This window comes from Pholis gunnellus, assembly GCF_910591455.1.
Source record: "Pholis gunnellus genome assembly, chromosome: 2".
Classification (NCBI taxonomy): domain Eukaryota; kingdom Metazoa; phylum Chordata; class Actinopteri; order Perciformes; family Pholidae; genus Pholis; species Pholis gunnellus.
The window spans coordinates 2,928,119-2,952,731 of record NC_136536.1 but is presented as its reverse complement, the minus strand read 5'-3'; the positions used below and the strand labels follow the sequence as shown (position 1 = coordinate 2,952,731).

Genomic DNA, 24,613 nt, shown 5'->3' with positions numbered 1-24,613 from the left:
GCCAGCTGACCGGCCCTGCGTGGTAGAGACCTAACACATCCTCACGTCTGGCTGTTTGCGTGTTAGCACGTCACCGTCTGCTCTGTCGTCAGCCAGTTAATTGCTCGCGCTGTGTCAACATCTTCAGCATCACGCGGCTCTGAGCTCGATTCTTCACTCCCGTTCGCTGTACCGCTCGTGTACAGTTAAAGTGGAATCCTGTGTGAGCAGTTGGAGCTGATGTAACGCAGACGTGGGGAGTCGGACACCACAGAAGGAGCCGTGTCTTTTCGCTGTGTGTCCATCCTCCATTATCCCCCCCCCCAGAACAAAGCTGGTGGTTGTTTGTGCGTGGCCCCCCGAGGCCGCAGATTGCATTCGAGGATCAAGCGACAGAAAGAGAGTGCTTTTTTTGTCCCGGGACTGAATGACCAATACAGTCACAGCCCCACATTAAAGTAGCCTGACAAGAGCCTGGGCACTTAAGAGAAGGGGCAACATGTGTGTGGACTTCTTACGCCACTTGTGTGTGTGTGTGTCGTCTTTCTAAATACGTATTTTCACAGTCTTAGAATTCAACAAATACATCTTTCTTGACATGCAAAATTGACAAACATCATGTGTTTGTTGCACAATTCATATAATTATTTATCGTACATGTTTTTTTCTGAAATAAGGTCCCGTGGTGGTGCACCAGAAAGGGGCGGGACTTCGTCTTTCTACATCAATATATTTGTATTTATTGTGTATTTACATTACATGTATTTGTACAATAATATTACAGAAGTACAAAACGAGTGAGACAGAAGCGGGGGGGCTGCAGAGCGAGCAGCGACGTGAGAGATGATGTAATACGGTGGAGTCGGGGGGGGGGGGGGGGGGGGGGTTTGTTCTATTAATAGCAGGTATGGACGAGGCAGCAGACCATCACCAACACCAGCCTGGTCGCTTCTCATCAACTCGGTCGTCGCTGCGTCGCCTCATTACTCAGGAAGAACCAGTTTGACGCCATGGTGCCGTTCTCTGCGTTGTTTATTTGTTTGAACGCAGGCTCGTCTACGTAAACAGTGCACAGCCTTCAGAGCCGACGTGGATCCCTTGAGCCTTAAAACGGGCTCAAGGGAGGGCTGAGGGCAAAGAGGAAGTGGAAATGTGTGGTTAACAACGCTGCTGTTAATCACACACCTTTCTCTGTCGGCCCTCCTCACATTCTCTCCCTCCATGTGTGTGTGTGTGTGTGTGTGTGTGTGTGTGTGTGTGAGCGACGTGAACACGTGTGTTTCTTTAGAGATGAATAAATGAAAAGCTTTGCCAGAGGAAAACTTTACATCATGACTGGAAACATTGCTTTTTTTTGGTGTTGGTATCTCCGTCTCTGGGTGCATTTGTTTGTTTTTTCCAGAGAGAGATAAAATAACTCAACTCGGTCAGCGTTCTCTGAATGTGTCGTCCTATCACGACTCCTTTTGTCGACACGTATTTTGAGTTTTTCGGACTGTTTTTCGGACTTGCCGCGGTCATATGCCAGTCTTCATGCCAGTCTGAGGCAAACACAGCTGCCTTTTTTCCTCTCCAGAGATTATTGTTGGCAGCGTTCAAACCCTCAGTGAAAAACACATCATCTACCGCACTGAACTCTGCACAGCAGCTCTGAATCACCGCGATTCAAACCGGACATGCCTGGTGGTCAGCCGACTACAAAACAATGAAATCCGCTGATTCTGCCCCCCCCCAGCCCCCCCCCCCCCCCCCCCCCGGTCCACGCGCTCTTCCTCTTTTTCTCTTGACCTTCTAAAGCTGGTTTCTTCCAAGCAGTCTGTGACACACACACACACACACACACACTTTATTTTTCTTGGTAAACAAGATAGACCTCCATAGTGTGTTGTTATGTTGGTCTTTTGAGAATGGAACAATCATCCTCTGTTAGACTTGTAGGGTTGTTGCAAAAGGTCCACAGACAGCAGCAGCTCTGTGTAAGGGGGGGGGGGGGGGGTCCAGTTCTGGTAAACCGGGTCTTGGTTGTGCCAAACAGGTGGGGAGGGAGACTGATTAGATACGGTTAGGCAGAATAACGGAAAAGATGAAAAATACACGTTCAATACGTCACGTTTTTGGCAGTGTGTGTGTGTGCGTGTGTGTGTGTGTGTGTGTGTGTGTGTGTGTGTGTGTTTGCATTGTTATGGTGTGTTTGCTGGCAGTTGGCCCGGACCTTAAGTGGGCTTGTATTGTGCGCTATAAACCGGGCGGGATCCTGGGATTTGTACCGCTAACTAGAGCAGAGGTTAGATGTGTTAAATATAGTCGTCTCCCCAACAACAGCAGAGAGCTGGACGTGTGTGTGTGTGTGTGTGTGTGTGTGTGTTTGTGTGTGTGTATGTGTGTGTGTGCATGTGTGTGTGTGCATCATATCACCATCTGCAGTGTCAAAGCCCAAATGTCCTCTTCGGACATGACAGTGTGAAAATCTACACTGTTGGACGTTTTCTGTCCAACTGAATAACGAGTTCACCTTTAACATCGTGCTGCAGTCTGAAGCACGACGATAATAAATCAGATTGTATATCTATGGTCTGCAGCTTTAAGTCTCCTCGTGTGTAATTTGCACTTCAACACCCCATCCGCTCCTTTTTAACTTTATTTTTTAATTTTTTTTAATCCTCTGCCAATTATTTATTGATTTTCTTTTCCATTATTTCCTCTCTGTTGTTTGTAAAACACAAAAATGTAATTTGCATCGAACTTGAAAACTGAAAACCACTAAAGCCAATATAAAGTAAAAACGAATGGCGCTTCTTCAACACATAAAACTGGCTCAGGTGCGTTTGCTGTTCGTGCGGTTCATTCCTGGTGTGAAAGCAAAGGAATGTGTGATTTCAGCATGATTTTCTAAACTAACTAATATCCATCTGTTTATCTGTTTATCGCTAAATCTGTTCAGGAAGCGATCTCATTGATCTGTATTCATGGTCGTGCATGTAAATCAAGCACGTCTCTTCTCTGATTTATAGGTCAAAAGCTGTAAAAAACTGCTGCGTTTGCATCATTAGGTGCTTTAAAAAGATCCCACAGTAATACGTGTAAAACGTGTCACGAGCTCCACGCCGTTCGCTTCGTGTACGGTCTTGTCTCCACCTTTATCCATCACAATAGGCGAGCAATTAGCATTCTACTAATCTTCAGAAGCTCTTATTTCTCAGTGAGCTTTGTAAAAATGATTTGAAAGGAATCTGATTTCTCCCCACGTGGGTCCTGATGAGGAGGATGACGAGTCACCCGTCAGTCTGTTTACCTCCATGTTTACTCCTCATGGTTTGTTTGTAAAAAGTGTGTACGGCAACAACGCACCTTGAACCGAACCAAAGGAACCCATCTACAGGTGTGATTCTGGACTCGCTGCATCTGACCGTCACCTCGGCTGAAACGACGGTCATCTGCAGAGCTTCACGCACACACGACGCTACACCGACACACACATGCTCGGCCTCTTCCTCCCCTCTTTTTTCTTCACTCCGAGCTTGTTGTTGCAACTTATGTCTTGGCTCAAAGCCGTAGTCCCTCCCTCCCTCCCTCCCTCTCTCCCTCTCTCCCTCCCTCCCTCCCGCTCTATGTGCCTGGGCCTGGCTTGTTGACTTTAGCCGGCCCATGTGCTGAGCCGCTGCCAGAGGGGATGGTTCTTGGCTCAACCAAGAACCAATAGAGGTTGAGGGAGGAAGGAAGGTAAGCGGGAGCGTTTTTGTGTGTGTGTGTGTGTGTGTGTGTGCGTGGGCGTGTGCGTGGGCGTGAGAGAGAATGAGTGTATTATTTTGTTATTGCACGCTCCAATCGGAGGCATCCCCACATACACACACATACACACACACACACATACATATGCAGGTACAGTAAACGGGGTTAAAGGCGAAGTACCTGGCTCATAAAAACACACGTCTGTCAGTATGAATAGTGTCACTACTTTACATGAAATAGCTCAGTGTGTGTTTGTGTGTGTGTGTGTGTGCCATCCGTGGAGGATGGCTTCATTAAATTTACTGCACGCCCTAAACGCACCGTGGTTGGACTGAAAGGCTCCTGTAAACACACACACACACACACACACACACACACACAGCCCGACATTGTTGACAGCGATCTCTTCCCTTTCTGGGCTCTGAGCAGAGGTCTGACCTGCTCCAGAATAAAGCCTCTCGTAAGAAGACAGATTTACTGACGCGTCGGTGCACTTTTAACGGCTCCGTGTTTGTTTCAGAGAAGTTGGATGGAGAGAGTACCGTTGGGAGAGTCTGCAGGCTCTGTTATCCTCGCATGCTGGTTTTATGATGGCAGAATGTGGCGGCCATCTGCTCCTAACGCGGTGTAAACATTCATATCGAAGTCAGAATGATAGCAGCAGAAGATTACAGCTCCACCGTCGTCAGCATGAGCAACAGTCAACCGGCAGTTGCCCCCCCCCCCCCCCCCCCCCAGGTTAAAAACACACTGTTTTTTATTGCTTTACATGCACGAACACAGACGCACACAACAACTCGCACCAGATGTAGTGAAACTGCGGTGGAGTGTCATGCTTGTGCCGGGAAGCAGAGGAAGGAAAATGTCAGGAAATCAGAGTGGGGTGTGTGTGAGGGGGGGTACTAAGGGTATTAATGGGGTCTGGTGTGTGTGTGTGTGTGTGTGTGTGTGTGTGTGTGTGTGTGTGTGAGGGAAAAGGGATAGCAAAGTTTGGATCATCTCTGGTATCTAGTGGTCCCCTCAGGGGGGCGACCGGATTCGTCAGCTACGAGGTTTTTTCAAAATAAGATTGGCACGTCTACAACTAAAATCATAATAACACACTTACTGGATAATCTAGACAAAAGTTGAAAGCCGGTTATTTGTGCACGGTGTCAGATAAAGATCAGTATTTGTATTATAGGATTTGTAGAATTAGATTTCATTGTTTGGCTGCGTGGGATTGTTTCCGACTCGGGTGATCCAAAAAATGTGCAATAAGTCCGGAGCGCTGTGAAGTCCAAACGAGTCTTTAACAAGACGGCGTCTCTGCGTTTGTGTTGACGTGGCTGACGAGTTATATTCAATAAAGAAAGTTGATTTCATGAAAAAGTTGACGATTTTGTCTGCGTATTTCTTTGTTTTTTAGTACACTTATTGACATCACCAGCAGGCAAAATAGTACATTTTTTTTAATGTTGTCCATGTTTGCAACAACACTGAAATGTTATTAAGGAAGAGGCCGAGGCCCATAAATCAGAAGTGTGTCCCTGCTCGGCCCCGTTCAGCGCTGAGAACAAGACTAATGACTGAAACAGGACACGGCTAATCTCGTTATCTCTTTATCTCTCATCCAGGCTGTGTGTGTGTGTGTGTGTGTGTGTGTGTGTGTGTGTGGTGCATGTTTACCCGCCTCTCCTCTGGCAATGTTGTAGCTGTGGATTGTATTATTTTGCTCACTTTGATTCTTCTACAATTTATTATAATTGTATTGTTTTGTATTCAGTGCGCACACACACACACACACACACACACACTCAGACACACTCATAATCTGAGATGTCGGGGAGTAAAACCAGCAGCTTTTTGTGCGCGCGGACATCGCCGCGTTGTGTTCAGATTCCTTCGTGTCTGTTGCATTCCTCTTGAGATGTGTTTGCGTCCCGTCCGGCACATTCTCACCAGCGTGGGAGCTGAAACACTTTTCTTCTTGTGTCTGCAAAATGAAGTCACTCTCAGCGAGTGGGTGTGTGAGCAGGTACACGCACGCATTCTAAAAAAATGACAGCATACTTTTGCTGGTGTTTTGGACTCCGGAGTGAAGTTTTTATGCGTTGAGTACGTGCGTATGTGTGCGTGCGTGTGTGTGTGTGTGAGTGTGTGTGTGCGTGCATGTGTGTGTGTATGCGCTCTGAGACTCCGAGTGGAGCTCTGCCAGGACTGAGGGCTTGGCTGAGGGAACGCCTCAAACCAGTTTACTCTGGTTGTGTAGTGGAGAAGTCTGGGGGCGGGACAGGCACCTCTTAAAGCTGCAGACCATGTGGATCTCTGTGTGTGTTTTGTTTTTGCATCTGTGTTCATGTGTGTGTGTGTGTTCATATGTTAACATTTCACAGCATTTGGATTTGCATGTTTTTATTGCACAAAGCTGCACATAGCGGACATGAATTCACCTCACTGTGTCGGCCTGGACGGCTCGCTCTCTTTTAGATTTTTCATGAGGTTGTGTGTTGTGTGTTAAGTGTGTGGGTGAGATCTTGGCCCTGCCTTAAATATGTTTCCCTGCATTTTGCCTTCAAGGACAGCAGGAGATGAAGAGAATAAGTGTGCGAGGAGCAGAGAACTGTTAATGCTTTAATGCAGGACGACACAAATTACTGTTGTTGTTTTGTCACGATTCTTTTATTTATTGGGCCAAAGCACATCCTTACTGTGCATGTGCATGTGTTTGCAAATGTGCACTGTGTGTGTGTGTGTGTGTGTGTGTGTGTGTGTGTGTATGTGCTGCAGTATGAATAAGGTTTAGGCTGAGGTCGGACCGCTCAGTAGGGGGTGTACTGGACAGGAAGGGAGGAACAGGCTCTCTAAGCCAGGTTGCTGTGCAGAAAACACCATAAAACTCCTTTCACTCTCGAAGGCTTTCATTACATCCTCATGTATACACACACACACACACACACACACACACACACACATTTACCCTAGACTTACTGTACATATATCATGTATTCTCTTTTGTTGGATTTGTTTGCTGCAGGGCTACAATACTAACTTCCTGAGTTACTCGCACCAACACATTTTTTCTCTTCTTCTTTTTCCGGTGGTGGAAAGTAGAAAACATACAGAAGATATAAAGTGAAGGTGTGTCTACGAGGTTATCAGGTGTGAGAACAATGTTGGTTTTTCAGCCCTGATTTATTACCACTATTACAAACTTTTTTTTGTCTCTTTATGTCGCAGTCTGGAGCCTCGGGGCAGCGTCCAAAATGTATTATAACTCCACTGTCGGGGGACTTCAGAGAGTTGTAGTTTTCTCTGGGGGACAAGATGTTTTCTTTCCACAAATAATTTTCCATTACTCAGTCAAAACAACAAACTGTTTTGCAGGAGTTTGTTCAAACATATCAATGAGTTCCAGCTTGAAGTGTGGAGACGAGCCGCGGTGACCTTATGTGTATTTTTTGTGTGTGTTTTTTACAGGAAGCCCTCAGGTCACGCTGACAAAGAGGTGATGGCTGCCACCGTCCTGACCTCGCTGTCCACTTCCCCTTTGGTGCTCCACCCGTCCTCCGCACCCACAGGTAACATCCCCGCCGACTGCATTCTACCTCCAACACACCTGCATGCCTGACACACACTCATAACACTCGCGGTGTGGATCGTATCGCGGTTTAGAGTCACGGATGGAATCAGCAGCACAAAAGAAAAAAAGGCAGCAAATATAACTTTTAGAGACGCCCCGATCACTTTTGTTTGCTGCGCATACAGATCCTTTTCCTTGTTGTGTTTTGTTGTAGCAGCTGGTATAAAAAGGCTTCAGACTATTTATTTTTCTCACCACCGTTCAAAAAATCATTTCAACTGCTCTGAATTCAGTGTAATCCATCAAATATTCTAAATGTTACCTTTTTACTTCCTTGTTACAGTCATCTATGGTTATTTACACAAAGACACACAATTCAAACTATTTGTTTGTATAAGATTGTATTTTTACGGATTAGAATATATCTTGTCCTTAGTAGTTATAATGATTATATATTATAATCTGCTCAGAGTTAGTGTTAAATACGACATAATTCATCTCTAATATCTGTGTTATGTGGCTGTGAGAACATCTCCTTTAAACAACTGGATTTATTCAAATTTCTCACCAAAAGCAACATTTTACAAGATTACATTTGAACACATCACGATAACGTTATAATAACCCTGTCTCAAATATAAATATTTTTACCGAACAGAGCATGAAGGCATCATAATGTAACTGGAGTGAACCGTCCATCCGTTAGCCGTTAGCTCCGGTGCTGCTAACGTTACTAGACGCTCCAGCTGCTGATTTCACTATTATCAGGGATCGCTGACTAGAAAGCACTAACGCAGATCTCACGATCACATATTACTGACTACAATGATCGTCAGTAAAACTTTAAGTCACACTATGATGGTTTTACTGTGTTATTAATCACATGTTGATCTATATATAGTATTATCAGCAGCATTACTTTGGTATGCGTGCATGCTCACCGAAGCCCAGCACCGGCTGCTAACGTTCATCCGAGACCCGACCTCCACAGCTCCACATCACCATGCCAACTCTACCAGACAGTCAAAGTCCTGTCTGAATTGTATTTTTTTATTGAGCCAGCAGTAAACCCAAGGCGACCGTTATTGCTCTCAGCGAGGCACCACAAAAGCGGTTTATATATCTCATATCGCCTCCCATTCGAAATAAATCTAAAGCAATGTGAGTCTTCATTGCCGATGTCGGCATCATTTGATCTTCTGTCAGAGGACGCTGTGGGTTCGTGAGGAGATGATCTCGATTAAAAAAGCTTTCTCCACACAAAGTGCTGCAGAGAGAGGATGTTGGTTTATATCTTTGACTCAGGTTGTTCAAGCCTTTTTTGAAAATGTCTCTGCAGGTTAGGAGTTTGGGTGAATGCTAACGTTATGAAGCCCCCGACGCTCCGTGTAATGTGAGCTTCGACATCAAAACGGCTTTTTGTGAGGAATGTGTAGCTTCACGTTAAAATGTTTATCCCCATATTGCATCTTTTACATTCACATCACCATGCTGTGATTTGTTTCTCGAGGCCGAAGTCTGTGCACGATATTCCTCACGCACAGATGGATTTATTTTGCGTATTAACTGGGATTCAGCTGCCCACATTCCTATAGCAAATATATGTCAATTCCCAACATACATGATATTAAGCTTTGCTCCATGTTGGGGTTTAGGTTTGTTCTTTTTTTTTTTTACCATGTTTTGCCAGAGTGAAAGTCAGATCAAGCCGGCCGCGATTATGGAGTCTTTGAGCTCAAGCGTCATTGGATCGGTCAAAAGGCCGAAGGGCAACGAAAAGGCTTGTGGGTCAAGACTTAGAGGAATAATATAGAACCTTGTCCAGGACGTGAAAGCTGCTGCGTTGGGCTTAATAGGCAGAGTTCAGTGGAGCTAAATGAAAAAATGTCAGGAAAGTAGAGTATAGACCGTATATAAGACACTAAAGATATTAGAATGTGTGCATTAAAGAGGCTCTCGTGGTTTAAGGCTTTTGAGAGGTTTTACATTTTCATTTCCATTACGGAGTTAGGATTGGGGTCAGGATTGTTGTGCATACTGTCATTGTTTTTAATTCAGTTAGTGGTGGCAGATAAAGTGTATGTTTGGGGACTTTTTGAGGGATTTTTGAGGCAGCGGTACATCACGGTCGGGAAACTCCACTAAAAACACAATTCTACCAATTTTCCAATGAAGATATGTATATTTTTTAAAACAGAAGTGTTTATTGGCTCCATATGAGACTGAAAATGAGGTTTCGAGGTGTTTCAGGAAACTAAATGTAATATAATTCATTCAGAGTTGGTAGTAACAGCCATACTGTCGTTTTGAGTTGTGATTGAGCTGCGTTGCCGAGCAGCCTTGGTCCCAGCATAACGCTTTTAAACATATTTACTGTGGTTTTGTTATTTTATATTTCTCCTGTCTCCACAGCCAAAATGAGAATTGTGCACTTAAAAAAAAAAATCATATTTCTGAAGAAACCAAAAGCTGACATAACGGTTTACATCTTAACCCACGTGAAGAAAGAGTTAAAAAAAAACGTACAAAAGACACCGTGAGCAGCGCGGCTCATCTATTTAATTCAATTACTTTATTATTTATTTGTAGGGCCCAAAATCAAAAATCACAAATTTGCCTCAGAGGGCTTCCTCTGTCCTCGGACCCTCGCATCCTAAAAGGAAAAACTCCTCAAAAAACAAAACTTGAACAGTAAAAAAAATAAGAAAGAAACGTCTGAGAGAGCAACACACAAATAGATTTGATGTGTAGACAATGAACAACATCTAGAGATTCCTTGGCCGATTGTAACGCACATTTCTCCAGATATGAAACCTCCTCTTTTTATATCTGAAGTTAACCGTGTGCATTCTTTGAACTTGCAGTCCCAGAGCCGGCAGCCAGCAGGGCCTGGAAAGAGGCGCTGTCGGCCAGCTACAGCAGCTCGACCAGCGGCAACTGGAGCTGGGACGCCAGCGACCAATCGGTGCCCTCCACGCCGTCCCCGCCTCTCTCCAACGACGCCAACAAGAACTTCCTGCACTCGTCCCGGGGCGACGACGTCATCGAGGATGCGGCGGAGAACACGCACTTCATGTTCGAGGACCCGATACCAAGGAAGCGAAAGGTAAAGATGGACGTCGTCCCGTATGTTACGTGCTCGTTCTGTACGGCAGTGATGCCGATGAGAGGTTTGGGCTTAATGGTTAATTCTGACTGCTGAACTGCAGGAGGGCTTTTATTGGGGGGTAATTGGGAAGCGCTTGTTTGTGACGAAGCAGATGAGCAGATCAGAAAACACATCTGCATGTTATTCCACGCAAACACGCGCAATACGACAAATACACGTATAATACACGCACAATATCTGTATCCACGTTAATGGATATTGTACTCTGTGTTTTGGCCTCTCCGCACACAGATCTTTAGATCAATACAACTTTGAAAACGCCTACTTTTCATTTTCGCCATAGCACCAAATATCAAAAATAATTAGCTTTACTGTAGTTCAGTTTGTTTACACTCTGGTATTTAAAGTATCGTTGACGTCATCTTTATCGCCGCCTACAGGACCGTCGAGCATTCGGAGGCGTTTTTGCGAGATATTTCGTAAAATGAAGGTAATGTGGACAGAATTTTATTTTAAAACGAAGATGAGAACTTTCATGTTTTTTAATCTCTGTATACGTGTATACAGAGCATCCATATATATCATGAAGATAATACATTATATCATAATTTGACCCCCCAGGGTCGGTACAGTTTCTTGACTCCGCTGTGGTTTTGTGCTGAACTGACCCAGATGCGGTCCGTTCCACTTTTAACTTGAATCCCCCAAAAAAACGAGCGTGCACGCTGAGTAAAACATCAGCGCCATCGTTGTACGGAAACAACTCTGATGTGTTTTTTTTTTGTTATTTCTATAAAGCAGTAGCAGGCAGAGAACACTTTGGAAAACACAGCAGCAAATGTAAGCACCGTGCAGTCCAACATCCTCGGACTTAAGGCCCGTCGCTCTCTGCTCGTGTGGATGATGGATTACGTTCTCCCTTTCACTTCTCTCCCTCTCAGTTTTCTTCTTTTTTTTTCACTTTTGGAAACAGACCAGAACATCAAAGTGTTTTCAATCTCAAGAAGCTTTCCATCCAGCATTTCAGTCTTTTCAGGGAGGGGAGATATTGAGTAAGGAGGGGAGGGATGAACAGCAGGACGTAACAAAAGGTTCAAGGGATGCATAAAAACGAGCACTCGGGAGGGTTTAGAGCAGTCGTCATGGTAGCAACAAGAGGAGAAATCAATCTCCCGTGTTTCCTGTATAGCCGTACAGCGACAGAGAGCTCACACACTGTACGATATGTGGGAGTTTGTGATTTCCAGCTCCCCTGGAGTCGTGCAGCGGTGAAGATTATTGAGCTGCCGAATGTATAAAAACCACAAAGACTCCCGAGGACGATGCTGCCAGAGACCCTCGGACATACCGCAGATAAGCAGACAGGAAATGAAGTAGGAAAGACGCCGGGAGGAATACACACACACACACATATTGGGCCCAATCCCAAACGTTCCCCCCTTAAGGCCTTAAACCCTGAACCCTCAGGGATCCAGCTGTTGGCTGGTTGACTGTGAGAGACTGTGATTTTGCTGCGACATGTCACGTTAACTTGACAAAGTCATGACATGTTATGTGCAATTGTGGGTGTTTATTTTATGTTTTTACTCCCTGATTTGAACGTCAGGGAACGACGAATAAACCAACTGTGTGATATAGTTTCTAATCTCATCTTAAATCCTTAATGGTTCTGTGTAAATGTAATAAACCAGGCTGAACATTTTTATTTTCCCCCGGTAAACCCGTGTTTAACGTCACAACGCAATGAATTGTGGGTAGTTCAATGCAAAGTCTGCAGAAACGGTTACTTACGGAAAGAGTCAATAACGAGCTTAAAAGAGATCGTGCAGACGAGGGGCTAAAACGCGAGCTAACCAGCTAGCTCGGTGACGCCGCGATATACAGCCGGGCCGCCCGCCCCACGGAGGCGTTAAACCCTCCGTGGGCCGCTGCCCGTCGGATCGTAGGCTGTTTGCTTAAGAGGATTATTAAACATGGCAATCACCAGACTTACTGTAACAGTGTTAAGATGCAAGAAAAACGCTTTAAGGGAATTAAGTGATTTGTGATTGTTTGTGGGATTAAAGGCTAGCTTTGCTGGTTCATTTGTACAAGGAGGGTAGTTTTAAACAGCGTGGCGGGGGGGGGGGACGTGCATTAAGCCAGCAGCACTCCAGACCTTTTAATGGTTCGTTGTTGTATAAAATGAAGAGTGAGCGACATGTCGGTGAGTTCAAAGGAAACAGTAGTGAAGGAGAGAGTTAACACAACCATTGAGGAATAAACCTGTTCTCTACTCTCACTTCCCTCGCTCAGTGTTTTCTCTGCCTTCTTTCTCCAGAGGCTGTTGAAAGGTAGTGACAGAGCGCACACACACACACACACACACACACACACACACACACACACACACACACACACACACACACACACACACACACCGCCTTTCATTAGCAGCGGAGCAGGTCTGTGCCTGCTCATCGGACAGCTGCAAGCAGAAAGAGAAAATAAATTAAAACAAAGAACACCCACTGCATCTATCTATCTATCTATCCATCTATCTATCTATCCATCTATCTATCTATCCATCTATCCGTCTATCCGTCTATCCATCTTTCTCCTCACGGCTCATGAACCGAGCGGTTATCCCGGTTTTATTGTAAGAATCACATCATCAGTGCCAAACATTGACAGAGCTCTGCTCTTGGGGATCAAGAGGTTCAGGAAGAGGTCAGTGTTTGTGTGGCTGCTTTTTCCTGCAGGTGTTTGCAGGTTGGCGTGGCCTAGAGGGTCATCAGCAGAGTGGAAACACCTGAGCTCATCAGCGACATTGGCAACACATGGTGGGCCCTGTGTTGTCCCAGTGCACTCTCTTTAAAAAACCCTCTCTGAGCTCAGTTAGCTCTGCGCTCCTCCCTGCGACACTCATTTGGGTTTTTTGATGGCCAAGAGGGTTTGTTTCTACATTATCTCTTTTAAGCTCGTTTCATGCACTCACCTACACTGCTGACTCCAAATGCCTGTTAGTTTAAGCCTCTTATGGTGCCTTTAAGTTAATAAATAATGTGCTTGGTCGTGTGCATCTCCCTCTTTGGTCACGGCTTGAGGAAAATGTAAAGGCGACGGTTAAACTGCAGTTGGTTGAGAAAGGGGTGCTGGTTGCTAAACAAGAGGGCCTGGGGTCAGTGAATAGCAGCACAGGAACTATAAGTTCAGGGAGCCTTACCTTTGAGCAGCAAAAATAATTGCTTTTGTTAGTTTTCTTTCTGGGAGAGATGGAGATGGAGAAGCGTAAGCTGGACGAGCAAGTAGCAAATGAGCGGTTGCGGCACGAGGCAGAGCAGGAAAAGATGGTGTTGCAGAATGCAAAGTTATGGTTGGTCAGAGATGGGATATTGTGAGTAATTTGCTTCTCTTGCTTAAGTTTAATGAGAAGGATCCGGGTGGTGTTTTGTTTTTTTTTCCTCACTGTTTGAGCGGATTGCACAGCTAATAAATTGGTCTTTTAGTGATCTGCAGAGTGAACAGAGGGCTCCATCCTTGGAGGAAGCTGTGCAATCCTGTAGCACGTGTCAGCTGACTGGTAATCTGTATCGGGGTCATTAAACCGGCTCCGTAGCAGCCGATTCCAGCTGTCAGTCGGCAGTTTGAGGCCCTAATCACTGACGGTGTGGGGCCGCTGCCCCGAGCTAAGCCAGTGTTTGATAGCGGTTACCTGTCAAAGCACCAGGTACTCGGCAGCGTAACCTTTGCGCACAATAACAAGTAATAGCAAGATCTGTGGATAAGGCCCTGATGCAATTCATAGCTATTTGGCATCCCTAGAGTCATACAAAGGGACCAGGGATCAAATTGTTCTTCTCACCTGATGGCCCAAAGTGAAACTGCTTGTCATGAGACATCAGTCTTGTCACTTTCATTGTCAGTCAAGGCGCTTTGGAGCTTGAGTCTCTTTTGCGCTCGTATTGTAGAGGATTAAATGATCTATTGTTTGGCCACAGTGACTCGGGTCCACTGTCTATTATTAGGTATTGGAGGTGGGCGTGGCAGAGTGGAAACACCTGAGCTCATCAGCTGTATATGTCACCGTGGTAGTGACCTGTCAGAAGTTAGCCCCGCCCTAAATCATGCCCTGCTTTATGGTCTGTTTGACTCTAAATGGACCATCATTTACTAAATGAACATCATGCTGTATTGAAGAAGACTTGAAACTAGAGATTGAGACCATAAACTCATGTTTACAATGTTTACTGAGGTAATAAATCAAGAGAGAAGTAGAGTCATTTTCTCATAGACTTCTATACAACCAGAGGAGTCGCCCCCTGGTGGACATTAGAGAGAATGCAGCTTTAACACGTGAAGCTTTGACTTCACTTCTCAGAACCGGAGTTTGCTGCCTGGTACGTTCTCTTCCCGGCGAGCTATTAAAAAAAAATCCTCACTGCTCCGCTGTTGTCCCTCTAACTAAAGACACCTTCCATCTGTGTACTGGTCAAATGACCACGGAAAACTGTCCGATGTCCGTTAGGGTGCAGCACGATAGAGTCTAACACCAAACTGTTCCCAGTGAGATGGGTTTTGTTCACCTCGGCTCACAACGTGCACAGACGGCAGGAAGAGTGAAAATAGAGTCTGCTCATCGATCAGTGAAGGTACACGAGGTAGACAGAAGGGTACCGTTTCATTGTCCCGTCTTTCTCTTTTACTCTGAATGTGTCTGAACTCGTCACATATCGGGTTTCTGTTTTTATAGGCTTGCTGCTCTAATGGCTCTGTAATGAGGTGCAGTGTTTGGTTCCTTGTAGTGCGGCACTCCGTCCCCCCACGAAGGCCTTTGTGTTGAGGCTGCCGATGAGATCCAGAGGAACGTGGCAATGCTCGCTGCATAAACCTCCCGTTTCCAATTCAGGACTGTGTTCTGCAGATCATATGTTTGGTTTCATCACCGTCTCTACCACGACTGGCAGCTCATGTTTTCCCAGTGTTGGGGGGGGGGGGGGGGGAATGATTTACGACCCACGGGCTTCACTTAAAGGATTGAATGAATAAAGCATCTCGTTTGACTCGTGCTGTTTTTTTTTTATGTGGTTGTTTCTTTCAGAACTCCATGAAGGTGATGTTCAAGTGCTTGTGGAAGAACTGTGAAAAGGTCCTCAGCACCTCCTCAGGGATCCAGAGACATGTCCGCAGCGCCCACCTGGGGTGAGTCGTCTCTGAATGTGTTGGAATGTCAAATACTTTAAAAACGTGAGTCCACAAACCAATGGGTGACGTCATAGCTGAACACTCACCCATGCACCAGGCAGTGTGATCTGTTTGAGTCTCATTGATGAGCTTCATTGTGACTCAAACTATTTAAAAGTTTGAGTCGTTCTCTAAGTCGGGGTACGTTTTATGATAACTGTATTTTCCAAACTATATTCTTCACAAATATCATTAATATTCAGGGAAAGCATGTTATAAGATCAGACAAACATTTTGCACAGTTTCATTTAGCTTGTAATGTTCATGGTCTTCCTAAATTGACAGTTTTTGAGATTTCTATTATTCAATTGAGTGGGTCTCAAAAAATAATAATTTATAAAACTTTGTAGTTGGGATTCTATTTATTTAAGTAAATTAATTTTTTACAATTGTTACAAAACTTATTTTTAATTGAGTTTCACATTTAAATTATATAAATGTGTTAATGTCTAACTGTTGCCAACTTAAAATCCCCCTACAACTAAAAAAATGGTTTGTTCCAAAACCATGTGACCAGTATAACATGATGTCATTTCTCATTTAAAAAAATAAATATTTTACTTTTAATAGTGCTTTGTCAATGATGGATACAGGTACTTATGTTTAACATTTAAGGTTAACTTTAAGATTATGACAAAATATTAAATTTCCTTAAATATTTGAATATCGAAAACATTTAAACTTTGCAATAGTGGACATGCAACACTGAAGGATTATTTTATCTAAAATAACAGATTGTTTTTGGGGTAGAAAGCACATTATTTTTGTTTATTTATGTATTTTTTTTTAACACTGGCTTTGTTTTTATTGTTAAAGACCTTCACTGTGTAGGTGTCACTCCAGTAGCTCTTCCTCCACAGCTGGTCGTGTTAAACTGGTTTAGTTAAACAGTGACCCTCGTTACACTGGTCACAGATCGGCTGCTGTTCAACTCGTGGCTGTTTAAAGAGAACTGGACGCAGCGTTCATTCCCATGAAAGTGTCTCTAGCGGTGCAGGAAGACTTAAAGTATAAAATAACCCGCTGTGTCCCAGAAGCTTCTGTCTCAATGCAAGTCTGCTGGAAATAGTCTTTTTGGGCGCAATGGCATCATGTGATGGAACAGGAAGTTGTGATTCCACCGCGGAGAAGTGTCCTGAAAGCCGCCTTCACATCCGTCCAGCTGACGTTTTGAATTACAGATTCTTTAGACGGGCATCTCGTGCCTTCAGAGATATTTTGCCCAACAAAGTAGATACTTTTGCATCACAATGCTGAAAAGATCACTGAATATAACTCCATGGCATCACATTTATTTATTTTTGTCATAACTTTGCACAAATATTGGAAATCATGATGATTTTATGTTAATTTAATAGTAAAAGCAAGGGGGAGAGGCTCCTGTTACTCCATGCAGGAGTTAAACCTCCTCAGTTGTTGACACTTCATCAAACTGTCCTTTACTGCCCTCTGCTGCTGGGAAGAGGAACTTCTTCCTGAACTCTGTTCAGTAACTGAAGGACATCGTCTTCTTTCACGGCCACAATTACCCCGAGTTAGTGTTTAAAATGTAGCTGTAATGTTTTGTGTTTATGGTTTTCTTCTTCTCAGTGTGGCGTGCATGTTTACAGTTTATCATTAAATCATATTGGGGAAACAAAATGAAGCTTAATTAATAACTTTAAAACCATCCAGTGTACAGTTATATTATTAGACTGTTACTGCATCATCCAGCACAGTCAGCAGTCTTTAGAATAATTCTGAGGATTTTCCATTTGAGATCGTGGACCTGAACGAGCGATTGAAACTGGCTGCTGCATACAAAGCATTTCAAATGAAAGGAGGGCGTTTTGGGTAAATTTACATTCTCAACTTCTCCTAAATTTCTTCAAATTTAGTTTCCTGAAGCCTCATGGAGATATTTTCCGTTATGAGTAGTTCATAAATTATAGTTTCAATGTTATAAATGGGACATGAAATGGAAAAACAGTCTTTCTAACTACCTAACGAATTAAAATGGAACAAATAACTTTAATTCATGACGTCCTGAGTTTAAAGCAGCTGTTGCTCCTCTCCACAGGCGCGGCAGCGACTCCGACTACAGCGACGGGGAGGAGGACTTCTACTACACGGAGATCGACGTCAACATGGACAGCCTGACGGAGGGCCTGTCCAGCCTCACCCCCACCTCCCCGACCACCAGCGACCCGCCGCCCGCCTTCCCCTCGCCGCTCGCCGTCGTCTCTCACTCCGAGCACATCGACGTGAGCGGCCCGCAGAGCCCCGCCCCCACGATGCTCAGCCAGTCGGCTCCCTCCGTGTTCTACCACATCCAGACCGACCACGCCTACCAGGTAATTCACACGGTGCGCCGGGCACAGACGCTCACGGAGACGGGCTTACAAAGTAACAAATACGCAGAATAAATCATCAGTTGAGAGAAAAAAAACAATTCAGCGTATTAAATGTCTTTTTAAAGAATTAAATCGATGTTCTTTATTGAAAAACGCGTCTGTTTAGTCGACATAAATACAATTATTCCATCTTGTCGAATGTCACTTTTGGACTTACCGGCGCTCTGATCTCGTGATCCAAACGTTTCTAATGATTCCAAATAATCCTACACAGCCGCTCTGCTTCTACAGATATTAAAATACAAATAATATACATTTTTATTTGACTCTCTGCACAAATACTGTCTTTTGCAAGAATGTGGCCGACTTGGTGCTTGGTGTTCTTGAGTTAAGACAAAATCATTTTTAGATAGTTTTTGTATAAATGATCCAGTAAGTGTTGGGATTTTAGACCGATCTAAACCCCGGTGCCCCCCCGTGATCCTCAGCAGGTTGAGAACCACTTCTCCATCGCGATGCCCCTTAAAAACACCAGGAAAACATGCAGCAGTGTTTGCTACAGAGCCACAAAGATGTTCTGTCTCATGGACTCAGTGAGATCAGTGTGGGAAAGAAAGGTCAGTGAGTGACTTAACTCCTCCACCAGTGTGGGCGTTCATGTCAGAGAGAACGGGAAGAAAAGAAACTTTCTTGCAAAAATATTATCATAAGTTCACACGAAGTCTGAATATGTTTTAAAGTCGTTTAATCCTGCTCAAATTCCTGCTTTAAACTGCTTTGTGGCAGCTTTGCCTCCTCCTCCTCCTCCTCCTCCTCGTTCTTCTTCTTGTAACTGCTTAGATTCATGTGCGCTCCTCACTTGCATGCCCTTGGAGGTAAAAACAAAAAAATCTCTGGTTTCAGCTGTGAGAAAAACACATTTGGCATCTAAAAATCTTTATTTTTAACCAAACCTTGGACTCGGTCCTTCCGCATATGTTGACGGTTGCAACACAAAACTCTAAAGTAGCCTTACAGTATGTATACGCTGTGAAAGTACAACTACTACTCTCATTGAGCGGTACTCTTCTACCCGGTACCGCTAACTTCTTCATGCTGGTTTATAATCTCAAATCTCACACCGGTTGTGTTCATGTGAACAGTTTTTGTAGACGACATGTTGTTTTTGACACCTGATCAGCGTTTCAGACGTAGCGGTGAGACAATGAATGCCTTCCCTGCTCATTTACATGATCTTCATTTGTTCCTGTATTCTCCTCCTCTGTTTTCTATCTGCACTCTTCCTGTCCCTCCTCCTCCTCTCCGCTCTATGGCGGGGTGGTTGTCGTCCATGTTCCAGGCCTCTGCTCCAGTGAGTATCCCAGTGGGTCCTGAGCTGGCCGGGTTAGGTAATGGGACCGGGCCTGGAATTGGGACTGGGACTGGGAACGGCCTCAGTGTGTCGTGGCAACCCCCTCGAGTCATTTTCAAAGGCGTCCCGGTGAGTGAGGCTTAATCTCACGCCTTTTTATTTACTCTAACATCTCTCCTGTTTCCACTCAAAACCTTTTTGTCACTTTTTTTGTTTTTCACTCTCCGCTTTTTTTAACACATCGTCTTTTAAATACCGAGACTTTAAACGGCACATCTTGGTTTCTGCTTGTCGGGGTGCACCAGGAAAGACTTTCAGACGCGACTGTCAGAAAAAGTTTCACCGACAAAAGCGCAAACTTCTACAAAGACGGTCAGTTTGTTTTTCAATATTTTAGACACGGGAGATCGTAAAAATCTACATTTGACTAAAATAGTTTACAGGATATTAAACTTTTGTTTCATCGTCGTTTAGTTCGTACTTTCCTTACATGGGTTGCTTAAAGGCGATAAAGTAGTCCACGAAATGAATTCTTCGCAGCACATTTTGTTTGTGTCAATCAAGGAGTCGCTCACTGCTTATAATATAAGATCACATAAACTCAAATGTAAAAGGAGGCGTAACATTAGATTATATCATATTGTGTCTCGTACTTTATGTAAGATGAATGTGATTTAGATATGAATAAAGATTAAAAGGTAAAAACTTCAGAATGCTCTCTAGCAGACGGTTTTAAAGGCCGGGGGGGCCACAGCAGCACCGCCGTGAATCAGTCCGGGCTCGTGGGACGGCCAGCAGACAGTCCAAGGACCGGAGGGATCCGGGGGCCACATATTGTATCTTAAAAGCACATCAGGCGTCCTCAGACACAGAACTCTTTAAAGATTTACGGACCAATAAAAGGGTCTTAAAATCAATAATAAAGCTGACGGGGAACCACTGCTGGGACACAAAGGAAACTACCTGACGTGAGCGCTCCTCGTCAAAGATAAAACACGCACGGGTGAATTTTATATGAATTGATTTTTAACTGGCGGGTTTTTAAGGCGGCCCAGAAAGGATCAGGATGGTGCAGATTGATCTGATCAGTGTGAGCTGCTGCAGCGATGACTTATTGTTGCACTAAAGTTATTTTGGATTATGTCAAAAAAAATAATCATCAAAGATAATAGTCACGAACACCACATTTTAGTCCACCTTTTTCAAGACTCGTAAAATATGTCATTAGATACCAGTCATGAATTTGAGCTTTTACATCATTTTATCGCTTCAGAGATTTATACATTCTTATACCAAAAATAACACGAGGGAACCGAAAGTGCAAACATTCTGACTCATTCCCTGCTTTTAGGACTCTGTTCTGCGTATACATTTAGATTTAATAGTATTTTACGTGGAGTCCTCACGCGTCTGTGTGGCGCCGTAAAGTAGTTTCAGCTCGATGTTCAAGCGTCTTAAAACGAACCTCATTCAAACCCTAAAGAAACGACACAAACTCACCAAAACTTAACATCAACATCGGTGCGTATTCGCGGGGCGAGGACAGGTTGAGTCCATGTTCATCCTGGAGTGGTTCATTGTTGTCTAAATGTTCAGGTCTGGTTGGGTCTCTCTGTACGTCTTTGTCAATAAAGTATAGTCGTCGTAGTGAACGATCCTCATGATGCCCTTCCACTCTTTCAGGGGGCCGTGAATAACATCCGGGGCGTCGGAGAAAAGCGACAGCCGGCCGACAGCGCCAACGCTTTACTAACGCCGCCTCCTAAAACTACACCAGGAACCAGGTATGTAGCGGTTGTGTTTTAGTGTTCTGAGGATGTAGCGGTGATGGTTTAGGGTTCCCGGGATGTAGCGGTCATGTTTGTTTGTCAGTCATCCCTTTGAACTCCACAGATTGCTTGAAATGATCACGTTGTTTGTCGGTAGTTTGAGCTGCTTGATAAAAAGCAGGAAGCACATCAGAGATCAGATCACACAACAAAGAGCAGTCTCTATATTTTCCTAGTTGAAAGGAAGAACCTGCAGCTCCATGTATTTGTGCCTCGGAGCACATTGCACACACACACACACACACACTCACTCCTGTGGGCGTCTGGATGTCTGTCTGCGTGTCCTTATGCTGTCACATCTGCTGTTACCAAGGAAACCCCGTGGGGAGGCGAAGAAGTGCCGAAAGGTGTACGGCATGGAGAAGAAAGAGATGTGGTGCACGGCCTGTCGCTGGAAAAAAGCCTGTCAGAGGTTCACCGACAATCCATCCAGCCCCTCCTACCCGGAGTCCAGGAGATGAGCGCTCCCTCACCCGGAGCGACGGCTGAAGGTGGACTGTTCCACCGGGGGAGATGGGGGGGGGGGGGGGGGGGGGGTAAAAATGACTGCAGGTTGGGGAAACTCTTTTTGAATCACGAATAAGGAAAACGTCTAAATTGAAAGTTTATGATTTCTTTTTTTTTTTTAATGTTTCGCTGTCTATTTTTCAGCCTCAACTCAAGGCGATGTTTAAGGACTTCAGATAAGCTTTTTTGTATAATATGTTCATTATAGGAGCATCACGTAGTTATTGTTTATGGGGTGAATGATTACTTTTTTCTTTTACGATAACACCAGATAACACTTTTGTAGCATATCCGTTGTTTTTTTTTTCACCGTTTCTCTCACAAGCAAGTTTTAGTGTAATCTTAAATCTAGCATCACCGTCTTCTGCAGCCTTCCTGGATACAGACTTTAACTTTATCTACATATTCAATATCTACTTCCTGTTCATTACGCAACTTCAGCACAGCCAGCTGACCGTCTTTTAATATGTTGTTGTAAAGATGCTCACACACGTGGTACAAAAAACAAAGTTTCCCCATGACTTTCTAGAATATTTTTTCAGAGATGTACACAATATATGAATTATCTCTCATAGACGCGCAACCTTGAAGAAATAAGTCGTCTTTAGAGTATAACTGAAGCCACAGCGGATGTCTGATAAATATCTATTTCTTACAGAGTTTATTTTCAGCAGTGAATGCGGAAGCAACCAGTAGTTGCACGGTGCAATCGGCAGGATTACGTTTGTTGTCTAGTTTTGAGGTCGTTGTTGTTGAGGCAGTTTTCTTTTCGTTTTGTTCCCCCGATGAATAACTGCCGTTTGAATCTTTAACTTGGAGCCTGACGGATGTACGTAGGTCATTAACGTACAGATTGCATCCCAACAATCGCGTCCCGATGATGAATCCGGCTCTTTAGTTAATGTCTTGGTTTGAATATGGAGACGTTACCCAACGCATTTGTAGGTGACGTCATAGAACCAAGACTTTTTTTGCTGTTTTTTTGTTATTAGATGTGTTTAATCCTTTAGAATGATCTTAACTCTTGATTCTTTCGTTTCCAAATATTAGGAGTTTTAAAACTGTTTTAGAAGTGGCCTGAACAAAAGTAACCGTCAGGGCTGCTTTAGATAAAATATAGGTGATAGATTTTTAGATAGTTATAAATTGTAATTTTTCTTTAATTCCCCCTTTCCCAATCGATGATGTCACGCTTCCATTTTTAAAGCCCATTTTATGACCTGTTGCGTTTCTTATAAATGATCCAAGATGTAAAACGATGAGAGGAAATCAAATGGAGACGCTTGTTTTGTTTTTTTTGTTGTTTTTTAAAGATACTCTGCTGCATTAAAGGTGTGTTTCTACAAATACAGTGAAAGAAGTCAACTTGTTATTCTTTGATCAGCAGCATCAAACTGTACTCCAGCAGTGACTGTAATGATAACTACGCATCGGTAGTGAATCTATGAAAACGACTGTTGTAAGGTTGTTAACTTGTTCTGACTCAGTGAATTTGATGAAACTGATCTTTTCAAGATGACCTGCTTCCCCTAAACTAGTCGACTCAATTTATTTGTTTATATCAAAAACTAATTTGCCTCACAACATGTGACGCCCTTTATTCTAAAAGGTGGCTCCTGCTGTCGGCCGATACGCGTTAAAGACGGCCGCTCGTCACTTCTCGATAACCGCAGATCGACTGTTAGTCGGTGGCTTGAAGTCGGACATATTAAGCACACGTGTTCGCCGTAATGGTAGTGAATGACGTCTCATTTCACAGTTTTAAACAAACCGCCTGTAAATCGTTTATTCCAGCCCAAACTTTCACAAAGTGCCAATGAACAGAACATATAGGAGAGAAAAAAAGGTATACTGACCTAATGAAATTGCACTACGTTGCGCAAAGGCATGTTTTTATACGTGGACATTTTATACAGAAACATTTTGAAGTGAAAGGACTTTTCTTGTGTGAGGGGTGTCGTCACTGCCCGATGGAATAAATGGGGTGTCAGGGATTAGAGGGTTCTGTACCTCTGGGGGTCCCCCCATTACTAAGAAAGTGATCTCGACTGTTAATGTCTCGCGCTCCGTGACAGATTTATTGTGCTGAACACACTGTTGTAGGAGTGTGGTACGGGGAAGTACAGTGTGGTACTTATGTAGTCAGTCACTCTGCCTTTCCTTGGAGGAGTGCCAAGGACCTTGTCTCAGTGATGGGAAACACCAGTCTGTCAGTGGCTACACATCAATGTCTCTATAACGGATGCTTTTACAATGCTTTATTGCCTGGTGTTTGTTTAACTCTAAATACACACCCTTTTTATCCACGAAGCCCATCTTTGTGCTTCCTTTCATATTTACATTTTGCTGAGGTAGTCTGTTATTAGTGCTGGATACCACTTGTAGCCCATCAGGTCTCTCTCCATCTGAAGCTCTTAGATTCCACCAGCAGGTTAGAGGCCGACGCTTTCTTTAGGCCCGTTGCGCTATTCCACCTTTCAACGGCCGCTGTTGTCCGTCCTGTTCTCAGGAACCTCACAAAACACATTTTCGGCCATTACTTGCGAATTCGTATGAACTAAAAAAGGTGTACTCAGCAGAGCGCAGATCTCCGCCAGGTGTGTCTGAAACCACCACCACCACCCCTGCTGTAATGTGTGATTAAATGGATACGACCCACAATTAGCTTACATCTGTCTAGACACTGACTGGCTTGTAAGCTGTAGTAAAACCAGCTTCATTCATTCTCAAAAACAAAAGGTGACGTAAGCAGGCAATCTGCTCAAACTCGTCGTATAAAACATTTCATACCATCTGCCCACGTAGCGGTGACTGTGATGTACTCAGTAGTGTGGTTTGTTGGCTCTTATGGGTTAGCCAAACTCATCGCAAAGTATTTCCCGGCTCGGGGGTCTGCGATGTACTCAGCTGTTATCATTAGCGGCCCCAAAAAGTATAAAATGATTGTTTTAGTGAGTCACGAGAGGTCCTTCAGCATGCAGCCATAACTGG

At 44.0% G+C, this 24,613-nt stretch overlaps 1 protein-coding gene across 2 annotated transcripts in view; it reads left to right on the top strand.

Annotated features, from left to right (window-relative positions):
• The window catches only part of slc2a4rg (SLC2A4 regulator), a 36,873-nt gene extending 15,280 nt beyond the window's left edge, over positions 1-21,593 (top strand). The window contains exons 3-9 of one of the 2 annotated variants that reach the window (XM_079180289.1): positions 7,168-7,268; positions 10,135-10,376; positions 15,460-15,560; positions 17,662-17,935; positions 19,275-19,415; positions 20,970-21,070; positions 21,429-21,593. In XM_079180289.1, coding sequence (XP_079036415.1) covers positions 7,168-7,268; positions 10,135-10,376; positions 15,460-15,560; positions 17,662-17,935; positions 19,275-19,415; positions 20,970-21,070; positions 21,429-21,576 — 1,108 coding nt within the window. In that variant the 3' untranslated portion in view covers positions 21,577-21,593. The remainder of the gene's footprint in view (positions 1-7,167; positions 7,269-10,134; positions 10,377-15,459; positions 15,561-17,661; positions 17,936-19,274; positions 19,416-20,969; positions 21,071-21,428) is intronic. The other variant, XM_079180290.1, reaches the window with a different exon arrangement.
• The last annotated feature ends 3,020 nt before the right edge of the window (positions 21,594-24,613 follow it).